This window comes from Chiloscyllium plagiosum, chromosome 24, assembly GCF_004010195.1.
Source record: "Chiloscyllium plagiosum isolate BGI_BamShark_2017 chromosome 24, ASM401019v2, whole genome shotgun sequence".
NCBI classification, from domain to species: domain Eukaryota; kingdom Metazoa; phylum Chordata; class Chondrichthyes; order Orectolobiformes; family Hemiscylliidae; genus Chiloscyllium; species Chiloscyllium plagiosum.
This window is the reverse complement of record NC_057733.1, coordinates 48351744-48369816: the sequence shown is the minus strand read 5'-3', so window position 1 is coordinate 48369816 and position 18073 is coordinate 48351744. Positions and strand designations below refer to the sequence as shown.

Below are 18073 nucleotides of genomic sequence, written 5' to 3'. Positions count from 1 at the left end.
GTCAGGCTCACTGGTCTATAGTTCCCTGGCTTGTCTTTACTGCCCTTCTTAAACAGTGGCACCACGTTTGCCAACCTCCAGTCTTCCAGCACCTCACCTGTGACTATCGATGATACAAATATCTCAGCAAGAGGCCCAGCAATCATTTCTCTAGCTTCCCACAGAGTTCTCGGGTACACCTGATCAGGTCCTGGGGATTTATCCACCTTTAACCATTTCAAGACATCCAGCACTTCCTCCTCTGTAATCTGGACATTTTGCAAGATGTCACCATGTATTTCCGTACAGTCTATATCTTTCATATCCTTTTCCACAGTAAATACTGATGCAAAATATTCATTAAGTATCTCCTCCATTTTTTTGTGGCTTCACACAAAGGCCGCCTTGCTGATCTTTGAGGGGCCCTATTCTCTCCCTTTTGTTCTTTATATATTTGTAAAAACCCTTCTCTGTCCACTACACCTCCAATTTTGGTGTCATCTGAAACTTACTAATCATACCTCCTAAGTTCACATCAAAATCATTTATATAAATGACAAAAAGCAATGATTTTTAAGCAAATGCAGGTCTAGGAAATGGAAAACTACAGAATAGAGTGAGGATTGTAATGAGGTGGAGGGCAACTGGTGGTTAGAAGACAGAGAGAATAACTATGCAAGACAGCATGGGGTGAAAGTGATCATGTGAAAACAAAAGATAGGTCCTGAGGATGTGTTAAAGGTTACAAGAAAATAGCAGAAAATAAAGGGTAATGTGGAAAATCTGGCAATTAAAAGACTGTCATGACCAAGAAAAGTAGGTAGACCCTAGGTATGTGGGCCACCTTGCCAGCCTTCAGGAAAGGGAAGAGGTGAAAGGGTGAATCTATAGCCATTATTTGGGAAGGTTGCCTTAATTGTGTGTTCTATTGAGGATGCCATATATACAAATACAGAAGGGCTCCTCTTTTGACTCGAGAACCTGGGTACAGATCCTGCTTGAGTTAATCATTGCATTGCTGTTGTTGGGGTTTATTACATCTGGAAGTAAATGGCCAGTGGGTTAATGGGCAATGTGTTTATTCAGCAGTGCATGGTTTTATGTTCGGTATGTGGAGCAAGCATAGGATCTAATTAATTGCATTAGATATGTTGGAAATAATTTCAGACAATTTCTTACTGTTTTCATTGTTTGAGGCCAGGATTGGGAGAAGAGTCCATTTGGGAGGATTATATGCTGTTCAGAGATTTATTGTTTGATAACTGGTTCAATGTTCAGTGATTCCCAAAGTTTATTATTGAAGTTTAATATTCTACTCCGCTTGCTCCGTTTGAATCAATGAGTCGAAAAGTGTGGCACTGGAGAAAACACATTAGGTCAGGCAGCATCCGAGGATCAGGAAAGTCGACGTTTCAGGCATATGCCCTAATGAAGGACTTATGCCTGAAATGTCAACTGTCCTGCTCTTTGGATGCTGCCTGACCTGATTTTGCTTTTTCCACTGCCACACTTTTTGACTCTGACTCTACAGTATCTGCAATCCTCACTTTCTCCTAGGTGAATTAGTAATTAGTTAATTGTTCATGATCTCGGTGAGTGTCATAGGATAGTCAAAAAGCATAAATGTTTTGACTAATTGCACAACAGAAATAAAGTAGCATGTCTCATACAAATAAAACAATCTATAAGATTGCTGCATTTTTCTGCTATTTCAATATTATATTAGGCTTTTACATATTAAATCTGCATTATTTCTTTCCCTCCTTGTGTATTTGAGGTGCTCTGGTAATTTCACAAGTCTCAGCTATCCTTTGGCATCCTGCTTAGGCACTGAGTATGAAATTTCTTTTCAAATGTGAGAGGTGTCATATCCAAACCCGATTCTCCCCACACCCATCCATGTGCATCCATACTTCCCAGCAAACGCCATTCAATAACGATTCTAGCCAATTTCTATTTCATTTCTGCCTTCCCACATAGGCTGTTGGGTAGTTGTAAGTTCCATCTACTGCAAGATCAACTAACACTACAAAATCCAGAATTGAGCCATAGTATCTTCCTGATTTGTATGGTTGAGTAGCATGTTCAGCAGCATGTTTAACTTAATAAATCAATACATATATTTAACATGTTAATAACAAAATCAGTATCATACTTAAGTTTTGTATTGTAAAATTTCTTGATCAATTTTATTTTTCTTTGGCTATTGCTCGGTTTATAATACTTACTCCCACATTTCTCATTCCCACATGCTGATCATATCAGGCCACTCATCAATCAGATGTCTGCTTGTATGATCTCAACTCCACTCATGCTGTTTCAAATGATTGCTAGTGGATTGAGTGATAACAACCATAACTAATAGCTTTCTCTCTTGCTCTGTCTGTTGAAAATTTCTCCCTATCTCGCTCCCTCCTTTTATTTTCACCTCTTGATGAAAATATAAATTGAGACACTTTCTTTCTTGATCATAATACCATGTGTTTGTAATGAAACCTGCCTTCCTTGTGTTATATGCTGTGGCATCATAATGAAAAGATTCATGGAGTTTTCATCGCTGAAGTAATTAAGACTTCAAACTCAAATGCTTCAAACTCACAACCTCTACCATCTAGAAGGACAAGGATAGCAAGAGTACTACCACCTGCAAGCTCCCCAGTCACCATCCTGACTTGGAAATATATCACTATTTCTTTGGTGTCATTGGGTTAAAATCCTGAAATTTCCTTCTTAACAGTATTTGGTAATGGACTTGAGTGGTTCAGGAAGGCAGTTCATCACCACCTTCTCAAATGCAACTCGGAATGGATAATAATCGCTGGTCCAGCCAGTGATGCTCACATCCTATGATGAATTTTTAAAAATTCCATTGTTTTACGAATATAATTTTATCATTTCCCTAAACAGACCTTTTGAATTGTAAATCTTTACCTGCAATGAATTGTCCAGTACTCATACTGCACGCTGGGTGACATAGATGTATACTGCAAACTCTCATGGTCTGACCTAAAATATTTCCAGTATCCTCAAAGTGGTCTGTTTTCCCTGAGAGAAATTAGGTTGTGCAATGAAAGTTTGAAGGATGAAATTGGGCGGATTTACGTGTAAGTATATAGTTGCAGAACCATATAAGCTAATAGTGATAAAAGCATTTCTGGCCATGCTGGACAAGATTTTGGGATTAATATGCTTTGCCTGGAGGTAACTTCTGTACCTAACATGACAAGCAGAAAGGGAACGTGTTGTATTCCTAATATGAAATGTTTTGACTTGGCTTTGTACCTATTATTTCTCATTTGTAAAGTAGATTCCAGCTGTACATTTGTGGATAGGTGTGAATGGAGAGACACATGATTTATTACAAACAGAATAGAAAAACCTTAACTATCATGGGCTGCTCTCATGCACCTCCTGGTGGTCAGTAAACTAAACTTAAAAGATTACATTGTTAAATTTATTGAGCCATTTTGTTATAAGCACACATTATATTGCCATTCCCTCTCTGTCATTGGGTAAATATCCTGGAATTCCATTCCACACAGCCTACATCAGGTGTACCTACATCAGGTTACTGCAGTGCTTCAAGAAAGTGGATTACTACTTGCCCCTACACAAGGGCAAATGGGAATGAACAGTAAATGGTGACAGCCTAGGAAAGAATATATTTTTAAAAGCAGGCAAAGGATTTGATTTGTTGGTTGGTGATAGCCTAGAACGAAAAGGGAGGTAGAAGAAAAAGTCTTTTGAAAATACTTCTTTTTCCATGTATGATTGTTCATCATCTTAAATTCTACAAAATTCATTAACTATAACTGTTCATTTGCATTGTGACACTTTTTCTGTAATAGTCTGTGCCATGTTCCGTGCAGGGACAGTTGAAACTCTCACTGGTGTGGATCTCATTGGCTGAAAACAGGTTTCTCTTTATTGCTACTGTCATGAGTATTTATTATTCTTTTATTTTGTATAGAACAAAGAACAACGCAACAAGGTCAGGTGTATTTTCTGCACACACAGACCGGGGTGAGCACATGGCACGATCCTCGAGTACCCAGGTAAAGGAAGCCTGGCCTAATGGGTCTACTTTGTTGATGGAGAGATTTAACAAAAGGATAATGGTTTCAATTTCCATCCCAAGGTGTTTATAAGGACCACATCTTCAGATTCTTCTAAACTTGGCATATGAATTTGGAGATACTTCTCTATTTCTGGCCTGCAGTTTGGTTTGATAGGCAAAAAAAAATCATATTTACATTTTTAATGATTTGAGTTTTAAACATGCTTAAACTCTTTAGTCAGAGATGGAGATGTTTGCTGCATTTCCATTCATTACTACTACCATACTGAAGCAGTCTGTATCAGCATGCAGAACTACCTAGATAACATTCCAACTTTGGCAGATGAGTTGCATTTGTGTCACACATTGTCAGACAATGACAATCTCGTCAAGAGTGAATCTAACCACTTCCACGTGATGATCAACAGCATTGCCATCTCAGAAACCCACACCATCAACATCCTGGGAAATTATATTTGACCAGAAACTTCACTAGATGAGGAATGTAAATACCATAGCTACAAAAACAGGTTAGATACTGGGAATTCTGCAGCAAGTATCTCACCACCTGACTCCCGAAAGTCTTCCCACCATCTACAAAGCTCAGCTCAGGAGTGTCATGGAATATTTCCCATTTACTGAAATGAGTGCAGCTACAGCAACACTCAGAAGCTTAGCTCCACCCAGGGCAAAACAGTCTGCTTGATTAGCATCCCTATTGTCGAACTTAAACACTCACTTTTCCCTATCATCCACACACTGTCACAACAGTGTGTATCATCTACAAGATGTGCTATAGTTGCTGTAGTCAAACTTCCCTCCCCATCATCTTCCAATCCTGCAAACTCTACCATTTGCAGGAACAATGGCCATCAAATCCACCTGTAGTATTTCCCTCCAAATTACCCACCAATCTGACTCTTGGAAATATGATGCTTTGCCTCACTGTAACAGGATTGAAATGTGAGAGCTTATTTCCTTACAGTACTGCAGGTGTGACAACACTCTAACAATTCAAGAATGCACTCAAGCAATTTGCATGGGCAAACAGTGCTGGCCTTGTCAGATATACTTGTTTGCCGATTAACGAATCTACCATTCATTGTCCTGTCAGTGCATTTCAGATTCTAGCTGATTTATAAAACAAAATGATGTCGCCATTGATTCGTTTGCTGTTTACCTTAATCACTATCCTGTGGCTCTACTAGTAGGTCCAGTTTTTCTTTATTTACTGTGTTGAGACTTATCATGAGTTTGGACATTTCTATCAAATCTTGCTAATCTTCTCTTTTCAAAGGAGAACATCCCACCTTCCATGGATTCTTCATTCTTGTAAACCTAAATTTGGGAATATCCCCTTGACAAAACCTTGCCATTAATAATGGCTAAGTAGGGACAAAGCAACTCTGAACAAGGTTGGAGAGTGAATCTACCCAAACTGCTGACCCAAACCAGCTGGCACCCAACTAAATAATATTTTCAGCAGAGATCTAATAATAGGTTAGCTGCTTTTAATCTTGATTAAAAATGTGAGGTGGCTGTGAAGAGGAGATGATTGTTTGAAAGAGAGAGAATGAGGTTGATAGAATTTTTGTAAAGGCTTTGAGTACAAGTGACAACCAGATTGGAGGAGGGACCTGGATTCGAAACCCACCTTTTCAGATGATGGAATTAGAATTTAATCAAAATCTGGATTGTCGGTTGTTGGAAAACCCCATCTGGTTCACAATTGTCGTTTAGTGAAGACCTTACCCAATCTAATGTATGTGACTCCAGAACCATAGCAATGTGGTTGACTCTTAACTACCCTCTGAGCAGTTATGGATGGGCAACATTTGCAGGCTCAACCAGCAACTCCCACATTTAATACATGAATTAAAAATAATTTAAGTACCTGCTTTTAGAAGTGTAGTGGAGCATAGATGCATAGATAGGTGTTTTGTGGTAAATGTAAAATGTTTGTTGAAAAATTAGTTTCCATGTTCCTGTATATTTTGATAAGAACTACTAGTTGGATATGAATGTGAAATACCAGAGTATTTGCTTTTAGTGGACTTATTCCTTGGGATAAAGCCACTTGGCTAAGATGTGCAGCTAAAATGTAGATTAATGACATGACAACCTGGTTTTCAGGCCTGTGCAGGTTTTAATGAGCTTGTATCTTGGGACACTATAGGCTTAGAACAGAAAATATCAGGTTTTTGGAATGCTCTGGTCTTTCTGACATTATGGAATTGTATTCTTTATAAATTTAATTGGTTTGGCGTGAAGTAAGCGGAGGTAGCCGTCTATGTTTTGTTTTGCAGGGATCTTAGCAACGTTAATTGTGAGGAACTAGGGCCTTTGCCTCCGGGTTGGGAAATCCGCAATACGGCCACAGGAAGAGTCTATTTTGTTGACCACAACAACAGGACAACACAGTTTACAGACCCACGGTTATCTGCTAACTTGCATTTTATTTTAAAGTAAGTAACCGAACAACCTTTTGCTACTGATTTCCCCATTCCCACCCACCTTTCTCAAAATTTCAAAGTGAATTTCAAGTATAGATTATGGATGTCCTATTATTGAAAATGGTATTGTGGGTTTTTCCAATGCAGCTGTTTAAACAGCACTTGAAAACAGATATTAACAGCAATCTGGAATCATTTGAACGTACGGCTTTTAGCAAATTTTCAATAAGAAAGAATTGCCAACTGCTCTGATTTATGTCAAGTCTTTCAGACGATTCACATATATGTTTTGTTACCAAGTGGTTTCTCTTTCATATCCTGCCCTTTACTCATAATATCTTGCTTTGAGGGAAAAAAAAAGGACTTTGTTTGATGATGATCCCATCTGATTGTTCAAATAAATGTGCTTAGCATTTCTCTTTGGTGGCAAACACATTAGGTGTCTGTCGCAGTTTCCTCCTGTGTAGAAGAACTACTTGATCTATGATCTGATAGAAATAACCAGTAGCAAAATAGGGTAGAGTTTCAGTATCAAAGACCTAAAAGCTGAAAAATAGCTAAGCAATTTGTATCAAATAAAACTTCCCAGTACTGTTGATTTGAAATTGGCAGGGCAAGTGTTTAAAACCCAAGTGAACACAAAGATTTGTGCAGTCAATGAACTTAAAGAATGAATCACCAAACAAAAGAATGTGCCAAATGTAGTACAGTCACTTAATAAGCATCCGTTGACTGGACGGTTTGCTTCAGAAGCAAATTTCTCTTGTTGAAAAGATATTTGTGTATGTTGTCATGAAGAAGATTGCTTATACTCGACATACTGCATTTATTCTTGATACTACAATGTCAGACTTGTGTTGAGGCACCAGTAATTGGTGCATCCAATAGCTCAATTTCTGAACTCATTTCTAATCATGCAGAAAATACCGTACAGTGCAAAAAATGCATTTGCGTTATTTTAGTTTTTGTGGGGGCTAATAGTATACTGAGTGTGAGCTTTGGAGCATTTGTATAAAGGGGAATTCTTTTCTGACTTTTTTTTTCTGTTTAAGAGTTTAAGCCAGCTACCTATAATGACAATTCAGTTTGTTAACCATGTTCCAAAACAGTGATCAGAGTTTTTTGGATGAAGGAAGAAATAGCCATGTAGCATTTGTCTCAGAAGGATTTGCAAATCTTGTCATTGAATTGTAACTGCCAGCCACTTAATAAGGATAAATTTAAAATACTTAATATTAGAACAAATACCCAAAAAGGACCATATGTTAACTATAACAGTCAAGCAACAATATAAATCAGGCCAAACATCAAGGATTATCAATAGAAATTCGATAAATCTATCTTTTTCATGATTATATACAGAAAAGACAATTGATAACTGGATTGCATTAGTAGTAATAGGGATGGCTGAAGAAATTGAGTTTCTGCTGTGCAAGAAATTCATAGAAACACTATTTGGAAAGCAATGTACCATTCTGACCATCTAATTCTCAAAGTTGTATGTTGTTAAGAAGGCAAAAATGCTGGTAATGGAGGCCATTGTACCTACCAAGATTGGCTGTAGAAAAAAAACAGTTGAATAACTTAGGATTATATACTTTGGAATAGATTGCAAAGACTGATTCTAAAATCTTTTAACTGTGGTGATGGATTCAGTGATGAAGGGGGTGCACATTTGAAAATCACATTAAAAGTTAGAAGTTGGTAGAACATTTTCCAGAAAGGTTAAGAACATTGTCAACGAAGATAGTTTGAAGTTGCTGTGCAAATGTAAATTTCTATAATCTCAAGGAGAAAAATTATTGAGCTGAGTGCTGCAATGGTGACTCGGTGAAATTCATCTATGAGGGATTTCTTTGGCCTTATGACCTATCATTTCCTTTTTAAATAAAAAAACAATGTTGTAGTTTTGAGACTAAAGTGATCATTTAAGAAAATTGTGCTGTAACCGTATTATTCAGGGTATACCTGATTATTGGTTATGATTGTTTTTCCTCATTGGGTCAGAAAATATTCATCATCTTGATGAATCATATATCAGGCTTGAAGGGCTAAAATGGCCTAAACTTGCTCCAATTTTTAAATTTAAGGTTCAGTTTAATTTTTAACAAAATAGTTCTCACCTAGTAGATCCTGTAAACATTGAGATGTTACTTTTTACTTTACTTCTTTATACTTTGCACTAGAGTATGCCATGAAACATTAGAATTGAAGAGCTTCAAGTGAAAAATATTAAGTGGGCTTTTTTAATAATTAATTCCTGTACTTTTTTTGTTTTAATTTCTTTATCATGGGTACTGTGCTACAGGAGGGACTCGAACCAAGGACCGAATCTACATTACCAACACACCAGGTGAAGTAATGAGAGCACTGCCTGAAAGATGAATAACTTCACTTTTTCCAAAGCCACTTCTTTGATCAGAGATGATTTGCATTAAGTGGGTGGCAGGAAAAGAGAAAATAATGTTGCAGTAATAGTATATCTGGTCTTCAAGCGGAGATGAACTCTGGGATAGGTATCCTTGGCTCTATTTAAAATTAGTCCGATCATAAAATACCCCACATTTAGCAAACATGACCTGCCTGATCTTTTGCAAGGGGTGGAGTTGTATATTTGGACTTTGCTTTTACTCTGGACCAGTGAGCAAATTTCAGTAAATGTGAATTTCAGAAAAAAATACTCCTAAAGTAAAAATCAATAATTTAAATGAGCATTTCATAAAAATTGTAACCAGAAAATGCCATGTGGCAGAACTAATTAGTAAATTTTTTTGCCTTTTTGCTTAAGAAGCAGAGATGGAGACAGGTAGACTAGGCCCCAAGTCCTGATGACTAGGAAAGGATGAAGATCCCAGCCAAAACTGAGGAGTTGGCTTTAATGAGAATTGATCTTCATTTGCCTCTTAAGGTTCACACAGAGTCTCTCTCCCACTCGTGCATCTGTAACTGTTCCACCACATGCATCTGTTCCTGTTGACATACCTTTTAACCCTTCTGCCATCCTAAATGTACTCTGCTTTTCTGCCCTACTACAAGTGCTGTTGTCCTTTCTGCCCTTCCATTTGTAAGAACCACCCTTATTCCAACTCCTCCAGTTTTTGGGAAGGGTGATGTCTGCCTTAACTCCTTCACCTTTTCCATCTGTGACATATCTTGCAATGTTCAGCAAATCGTGGGTTCCAATACTCCATCCCCTGCCATCTGCCCAGCAATTTTGATCTTCTTTGTCTCACACCCATGCTTGATATGTGGAACCTCCACTCCCAACAATGAGGAACCTCTGTATTCTGCACTTGTTCTGAGCCCCTTTCTCCTGCACCCGCCCAGCTTGAGGAACCTGTGAGTCCAACACCTGCCTGATAACAGTATGTGTGTCTCAACCCACTCTCTTACATCATCTCTCAGCACCCTCAGCAGCCTCCGCTTCGTTGTTGCCTTTCCAAGTGCACATGCCTCAAGCTGGATGAAGTTATTAATATTGCCATGCAGTTGTAGGCTTACTCGTAATCCTATAAGCAACAACAACAAGAGAGAAATTTTTGATTGGAGGAATGTCTCCTGCAAGGATTTTCCACTTGTACTTTCTATCTTTGGAACATTAGTGATGGGCTGCATAAGAACTGCCAAATGGACAAACTTGTTGTCCAGTTATAACATTTTGAGAGTTTAGAAAATTGACTAGGATAAGCTAATGTGAAGATTGACCTTGGACATGAGAGATAATATGGAACAATTCTGTTATGTACGACAAGCTGGAAATATGTTGCTAGCTCCTAAATATGAGAAATCAGAAAATAGCTAGTTATGATTCATGTGTTGCACTTCCAAACTCTCAATTGAAGATGAAACTGCCAAAAGTAAAAGGTCTATAATAGGGTGTTGAAGTTTTAAGAAAGCATTGCATTGACTTCGCTGTTTAGACTGACTTAACTTTCTTGCCGCGTGAGTGGGTTAGTTGTTGTGCAGGTATCATGGTCATCAATTTTCCGTAAACTAAGTCATGTTGTTTGTCTTGTGTTTCACCTCGGAAAAATTATTTTAAAATTGGAATTATCTAATCGCTAATGGAGCAGTTTTGCAGAACACGCTTTAATTTTGGTACTTCTGAGCTGCTGCAAAGTGAAATAGTCACAAAGTACTTAAAGTTAGTTCAGAAGCAGGTAGTCAATTGTGGATAGATAGAAAATAGGTTAGGTTTTCATTAATGTTTCATGTGTAAATTTGTACGTGGATTCAAAAGTGAATTATATTTTTGAGTCTTTTGTTGTGTATTAGTTGCTTTTTCAAAGAAGATTAGCAAAGTAGCGTATGCCAGAATTTCATTGCTAACCAAGACAAACGAGAAAACTTTGAGAAATAGATAAAATCTAGAGCAAGCAGATTTAAGAATGAAAGGTTGTCAATCATTCTTTGAAACTAAAATGTGCTGCTTTCGGAACTCATTCCTCCTGAATATAAATTTGATTTCAGTGCTTCTATATGCAAACTATAGTCCTGATGGGAATGGATTGCAGATTCACTTTAATTTCTAAAAGCTGTGGCCTATCTATGGCTTGCATGATTGACTAATTGTTTTAATGATCTTCAGCAACAAAACCAGAAATTGCTGGAAAATCTCAGCAAGTTTGGCAGCATCTTTGGAGAGAAATCTGAGTTAATGTTTTGAGTCCAGTGTTCATCTTCAAAATCCATGTATCTTCAAATTTGACTAGCTTTCTTGTGTGACGTGTTTTTGGAGGTGTGACGTAAGATGTTGTTGCAGTCCAGTTGCGACTTCCATTTAACTCAAAGTGCTGTACTGTCTCTTTGAAAGAAGTATCCACTTCCCTGTTTTACCACAGTCCCATGGCTTTTACACTTTCAATTACATGTCCAGTTCCTCTTCAAAATAACCACTTATTGAGTCATCTTGAATATTCGTTCATATGTTGAATTTCAGGTTTTCATAATCTTCTTAAAACTGATTCATTCATTTCCCTTGGTTTTGCCCTTTCCCATGAACTCTTAGTAGTTGCAACTGCAACTTAGTTGCATCTGTTATTCTTATTTTGCATAGTGGGTGGCACGGTGGCACAATGGTTAGCACTGCTGCCTCACAGCGCCAGAGACCCGGGTTCAATTCCCGCCTCAGGCGACTGACTGTGTGGAGTTTGCACGTTCTCCCCATGTCTGCGTGGGTTTCCTCCGGGTGCTCCGGTTTCCTCTCACAGTCCAAAGATGTGCAGATCAGGTGAATTGGCCATGCTAAATTGCTTGTAGTGTTAGGTAAGGGGTAAATGTAGGGGTATGGGTGGGTTGCGCTTCAGCGGGTCGGTGTGGACTTGTTGGGTTGAAGGGCCTGTTTCCACACTGTAAGTAATCTAATATAATCTAATCTAATTCCTTTGGTCGACCTTTTGCTCTTTTTGATTGGCTAATATTCCCATGCTTTATCCAGGGTCATAGTATGAGACACTCAGAATTTGATTAAATAGGTCCAACGTCTCTTCTGGACTTCAATGATGAGTAATAGTTTCTGGAATTCAGTTCAGTTTGTCATATTGATAAGTTATGAAGTGCTGAAGAGCCTGTGTAATGCTCATGTTGGTCCCAAAAACCTGGATAAAATTTATAAACAAGGCTGACAAATCTGCAGTGCTTGCAAGAATTCTGAAGATGTCAATCTTGTGCAGTCAAGTGAAGAAAGAAGCACCATGTGAATTATACCCTTTCAATGAACTGGAGTTAACGAATTGTGAATTTTCAGAATTGATTTTGTTAATTCACTCTGGTTCTCTGTGCAGATGAATTGTATTTAGAAATCTAATGAGGTGTTGATCATACATTTTAATGTAATTTTTAAGCATCAGGTTAATACCTAAAATAGTTCCATCTATTGATAACTTTATAAAACACACAAATCATCTTCTTACCAATATTTTTTATCTTGCACTGATAGGAATGAGTGCTGTTACTTGAGTCCAACTTAGCAGCAATTTACTTTTCTGTCAAGCACTGATCATTTTACTCTGAATTGTATAAACTTGAACAACTTGAGATAGGTTTTTTTTGTCTGAGGAACCCAGAGTGAAGAATATTACTCAGCTTTACTGATAGAGTTCTCATGGTTGCATGTCTTAATAGCAAGGCAAACAAAAGAGTTGAAATGCAAGCATATAGTTTTGTGAAGCTTTGAAAAGATATTCCGTTTAGTCGTTGTAATTTTTATGTTAGAGGCGACTGCTGTAAAAGGCTATAATCGTAGCATGTGTATATCATGTAGCAGAATCTAAGAACTTTTTAAAAATGTTTGAGATCAGTTTACACGTGCGTGGTCAAATACTTTGAACATAAAAGTTATTTCTTCTTCCCATCTGGATCCGCATTCTCCCACCCACCTAAACCCACAATTTACTCTTCTACAGTTCAAACCATGCAGGTGTCCTGTTTCTAAGAACCTGTGAATATCTCTCTGTATTTGGCTGCTAGCAGATGTGGAAATATGTTCTTGGGTGACTTGCTGTTTGATTATAAATATTTTCCTTTTTCTACCACTGCCCCCAAACTTCCCACCACACCCTGACTTGGAGACTGCCTAGCTTCCATTCATCACTACTACTGCTGATGAAACATTGCCAGAGTTTTTCAACATAGAGTTGTAGGCTCAATTCTCTGATCTATCAAGTACAGTTTCCTCATCCTTTATCACAAGTTAAATTGTTTTTAACAGGCGTTGCAAACATATGTGTATGTATTTTTTTAATGTTTAATTGTGCCTAATGTAAACTGGTATTCTTTAAGTCAATGAAATAGCCAAAGCAACAGATATTTGAAGGAAGTGTAAAGGTTATGGGCTCAAGGAAAAATTGTTTATAATAAGAAAAATTCTGTGGCCTGAAAATGCAGACAGTTTTCGGTAAATAGTCAGACACCACAGTGGCTGAGGGATGCTGCTTTATATGCTTCCCTTAGCAGAAGCATGTAATAAACATCATTATGAAAAACCACTATCCTATCTTGATGACTGTCTGCTTATCCAAACTTTATTTTCGCTTGTCTCAGTGACCTTTTCCTGGGCAGACTCCAATTCTGGTAATCTGAATGGGAACCACAAGCAGCTTATCTGTAAATCCATTTATTAAGGATATAAGTCCATAAATACATGGACTTTAAGGGGACTTCGTTCCTCCATTCAAATTAGGTTTTTCACTCTGTTCTCCCAAGTATCAAGCACCATTTTTTGGCGGGGACAGCAGACAAGTAACCTGGCCCCAGGCAACTGGCTGCTGACAGACGCATTAGCGTGTCCTGTGTTGACTTGCCCTCCAATTTTCCTTCATTCCCTCCTTGTGCAAGAAACATGTAATTTTAATTCATTGCAATCCCTTAATAACCTAAAATGCAGGAGCTTTTGGCACTGTGCTGGTACTTTTTAATGTGTCTTCCCCTTTTTGGTGCAGTTTACTGCAATTTTTGTTTGGTGCTGAACAAATATAACATATGAGGACAATTTGAATCGATTAGGAGTTCAGAAGAATGAAAGATCTCATGGAAACCTATAAAATTTTAACAGGAGTAGATAAAAGGAGGAGGTTGCTGATTTTAGGGGAGTCTAAAAGGGCCCAGAACTAGGGCCACAGTCTCAGGATTGGAGGGAGGGGGGGGGGGGGGGGGGGGGGGAATCTATTTTGGATTGAGATGAGAATTTCTTCACCCAAGTGGGTCTGTGGAATTCACTGTCTCAGAAAACAGTGGAGGCAAAAACATTGGATGGTTTCAAGAAGGACTTGGATATCGCACTTCGGGCTAAAGGGATCAAAGGAAAGCAGGAACGGGCTGATGAGTTGGATGATCAGTCCTGATCATATAAATGGCAGAGCAGGCTTGAAGGGCCGAATGATTTAGTCCTATTCCTATTTTCTGTGTTTCTATGTAAGGGAAATTTGTGGGTCTGCACTACCTACCACCTCACATTTAATACAGGAAGCTGGTCTCTGCTCATGCATAGTTAAATGAACACACAGAGCTCCATTCAGTAGTTTCCAAATGTTAGTGAAATGTTTTAAGTTCTTTATGATGGGAAATCACCCTGTCAGTCCTTTTTCAACTTTGTAAAGAATCCAGATAGTGTGCTGACCTGCCTTTAACAAAGTTTCAGAACTCTACTTCACAACTGGTGCAGAACAAAAGTAGTACGAAAACCACCCCCTTTTAGAAGCCTTTCATTCTTCGAAGAAGGTCAAATCACCACTTTGACAAAATTAAAATTGCATTTATACAGCTTATTGCAAAAACAAGTTGTTTCAATGCCATCTGAAGAAAAGGTCTTTGCTTTTAGTAAACAAAAGCATTACTTTGTGTTTGTGGATGTTTTGTTTAACTTTTTAATTATATAGCATCCAGAGCTAAAATTTCATCCTTTTGTGCACCAATTAAGATAATGCTACGATAAGTTTATAAGTGATGTTTTTCCACATCTCTTCTATTCCAACTTGGTGAAGGCTTTCACTCCTAGTTTATTTCATGTTGCATTGTATTCTGAACAGATTCTACAATTCATAATCGGCTGCAAGTCAATTTTTGTTTGTTAGTTCTACTTTCATACTTGTTTCAATCTGGAAATTAAATAATGACATTTAATAAGCCATGAAAAGGATGTTACAACAGAGTTTCTGTTAGGTGTTAAGTTGTACTGTATTGGGATTGCTGAAGAGCTGATGTATCTCATTTAATCTCTCAGGTAAAAATTGTCGGTCTGCATTTTAGCTTTATTCTGTGTGCAAGTGAGGAAAATTTTTGTTGCTGCTTGGACATAGAGATCGAGATAGCTGTCTTTGGAAATATTGCAAGGAGAGAAATTAACCAGTTTGGAGTTGCTGCAGACTCTGCCCTTCAAAATTTGAATTTATGATATAATTGGCAATTTTTAAGAGCAAATAATTTGGCATGCTTGACTTGGGGGGAAAAAAAAGCCAAAAATCTTTGCGGTTTTTGTTTGTAAGACTATTACAGAAACACTTTGAGTTAAATTAAGTGACTGAGCTGAAAATGTGTTGCTGGAAAAGCGCAGCAGGTCAGGCAGCATCCGAGGAGCAGGAGAATCGACGTTTCGGGCATGAGCCCTTCTTCAGGAACTTCGATTCTCCTGCTCCTTGGATACTGCCTGACCTGCTGCGCTTTTCCAGCAACACATTTTCAGCTCTGATCTCCAGCATCTGCAGTCCTCCCTTTCCCCTTAATTTAAGTGACTGTCAAGATGGGTGTTTCACACTTGTATTATGGCAAAGTGACCCTAGTGTTGCTTCTATGTTGTGCTATTGTATTCCTCCTTTTCTTTAAAGCATTACTTAATTGTGTATTAAAAGTTTATTATAAAGCTAATGTACATGTGTCTTTGAAAGACAACAGGGAATCAGAGGAAAATGACAAAGTGTAGCTGTAATTCAATTAACAGCAGCCACTTCAGTAATACCCATCTTTACATTTCACCTTGTTCTTCTGTTGCCATGCCTTTTTTAATCATTATGTTGAGTGAAAATCTATCCTCTGTCAGAGTAACTCTTCAAAGGACCATTAGGATTTATTAATGCAAGTTGACTGTTTACTACTACTTCCTCCATAGAACGCTATCGTTTTTGTCTCTTTGTTCTTTTTTTACGCCATCCCCAATGAACCAGAAGTAGAGCCCAAAAACACAAAATGTTGGTAGTACTCAGCAATTTTTCAGCATCTGGGGAGAGTGAAACAAAATTAACATTTCAGGTGATGACCTTTCGCCAGAACCCATTTTTATAAAGTCAGGAAGACTGGTGAAGTGCTTTTCAGATTTCCAGATATTTTATAGAGTAAGATGTCATTTGTGGTCTCAATCATGTTTTTAATGCAGATTCCATAAGTAGTACAGAACTTTGTAGGATAAATTGTTGTCTTGTAGATTGATGGAAGCTAAGTTTATGCCTGCCAGAAACCTCAAAGTTCAGGTCCTTCCTCCTTCAAAGAGGCTAGTTGCTGTTGCATTCCTCATAGAATTCATTGCTGGGCAGCTTTGGTAGAAGCACAAAGCAGTTTGCCACCCCTTTCCAGTCAGACTGCAATAAAGGCCTTGAATAAGAAAATGAACAATAATCTACTCAAAAATTTGTATTACATTGGGACTCCTACAGGGATGGGGAGAACTTTCAATAAATCTGTTCAAATTCTTAAAACGTAAATTTTTGATGATGGAAGCTAATTACAAGAGATGAATGTGTACTTTAAAGAATCAGTGTTGCATAAATACATTTTGTTCGACTTCACAGAAGTTGCAGTTCAAAAAAATGTAAGGTTTCAGTGTAGATTCCCTGAATCCCTGTCACAGTGGATTTGCTGTGTATATGTAAAGGGTATGAACATTCAGAGACCTGTGGTGCATGTTGCCCTTTTAACAATAATAGGAGTACATCATTCAATCATTCAAGTCTACACTACCATTCTATGCAATCACAGCTGATCATCTCAACTCTACTTTCCTGTCTAATCCCCAAAATCTTTGATTCTCTTTAAGTTTAAAAAAAGCTTTCGAACTCTGCCTTGAAAAAACTTGATAACTGAGCAGCTTAAACCTTATGAATATGAGAATTAAACCCCTTCAGCACATACCGGTAACTGGTTTACTAGTATGGATCCTTGAAATTGCAACTGTTTAAATATGGCTGCAAAGCTTGTAGATTTTGTGCTGAGTTGGATTTATTTTTAACTTTTTCCAAATGCATAGTGCCATTGAATTTTGGTTTAAGGAGTAATCAGATTGTTTAACTTGTGAAATCTTTTGTTGGTTCTCTTTAACTCTCATGTATAATAAATGGATTCCTGTTCATTTTAAATAAGGTTGCTTTGGATTTGTCTTTAATGTATTAAATACAGTGCAAGTGGGAATCTTTTGGAGACTGAAACCTTTATCCAATAACTGTTTTGTAGATTTGTAATGAAACAAATGAATTGCTGGACAAAAAATATATACATCACCCCCCCCACAAAGTCTTAGTAGTCACATTACCCACATTACAAAAGGAGACCTTTGGGTGGCTAGATTCATGATTACCTTTTCTTCCTGGCATGCTGTATGTACCAGATCATGTCCTAAATTATTCATATACTAATCTCCAAATGTTACTCTCCAAAATAATATGCCTAATTTGCACACACTCTGCTTCCACTATTTCGTTAGTGAGCTGGTACCATAGATTAGTCAATTCCTTCTTGCAATACAGTTTTCATGGATTAATTTCACCTTTATCCCTCCTTCAAGAACTGGGCTTTGGTTCTAATGTTCTGAACAATCTAAAATAGTTGGTCATGGTCCACATTTTCTAATTCCTTAGAATCTTAAAATCAATTGTTTTGATGCCACTCAGCCTTTTGTTTCCATTGAGAATGTGTGCAATTTACAGAGGAACTTCAATTATCTGAAAAACACGGGCGGGGAGCATTTTGTTCAGTTAATTGAATTCTGGACAACATAGTGTAGTCAAGCATTGTGACCTTGCGATCTTGCCAGATAATCCGATATTCAGACAATTGAATGCCGGATAATCGAGGTTCCTCTGTACGTGATCATTCTTATAAT

The 18073-nt window shown here is 37.7% G+C and overlaps 1 protein-coding gene across 3 annotated transcripts in view; it reads left to right on the top strand.

The window, feature by feature from the left end:
- The window catches only part of smurf2 (SMAD specific E3 ubiquitin protein ligase 2), a 297299-nt gene that overhangs the window by 219830 nt on the left and 59396 nt on the right, over window positions 1–18073 (top strand). For 2 of the 3 annotated variants that reach the window (XM_043715043.1, XM_043715042.1), the window contains 3 exons: window positions 3950–4034; window positions 6343–6501; window positions 8798–8842. In XM_043715043.1, the coding sequence (XP_043570978.1) occupies window positions 3950–4034; window positions 6343–6501; window positions 8798–8842 (289 nt within the window). The remainder of the gene's footprint in view (window positions 1–3949; window positions 4035–6342; window positions 6502–8797; window positions 8843–18073) is intronic. The other variant, XM_043715044.1, reaches the window with a different exon arrangement.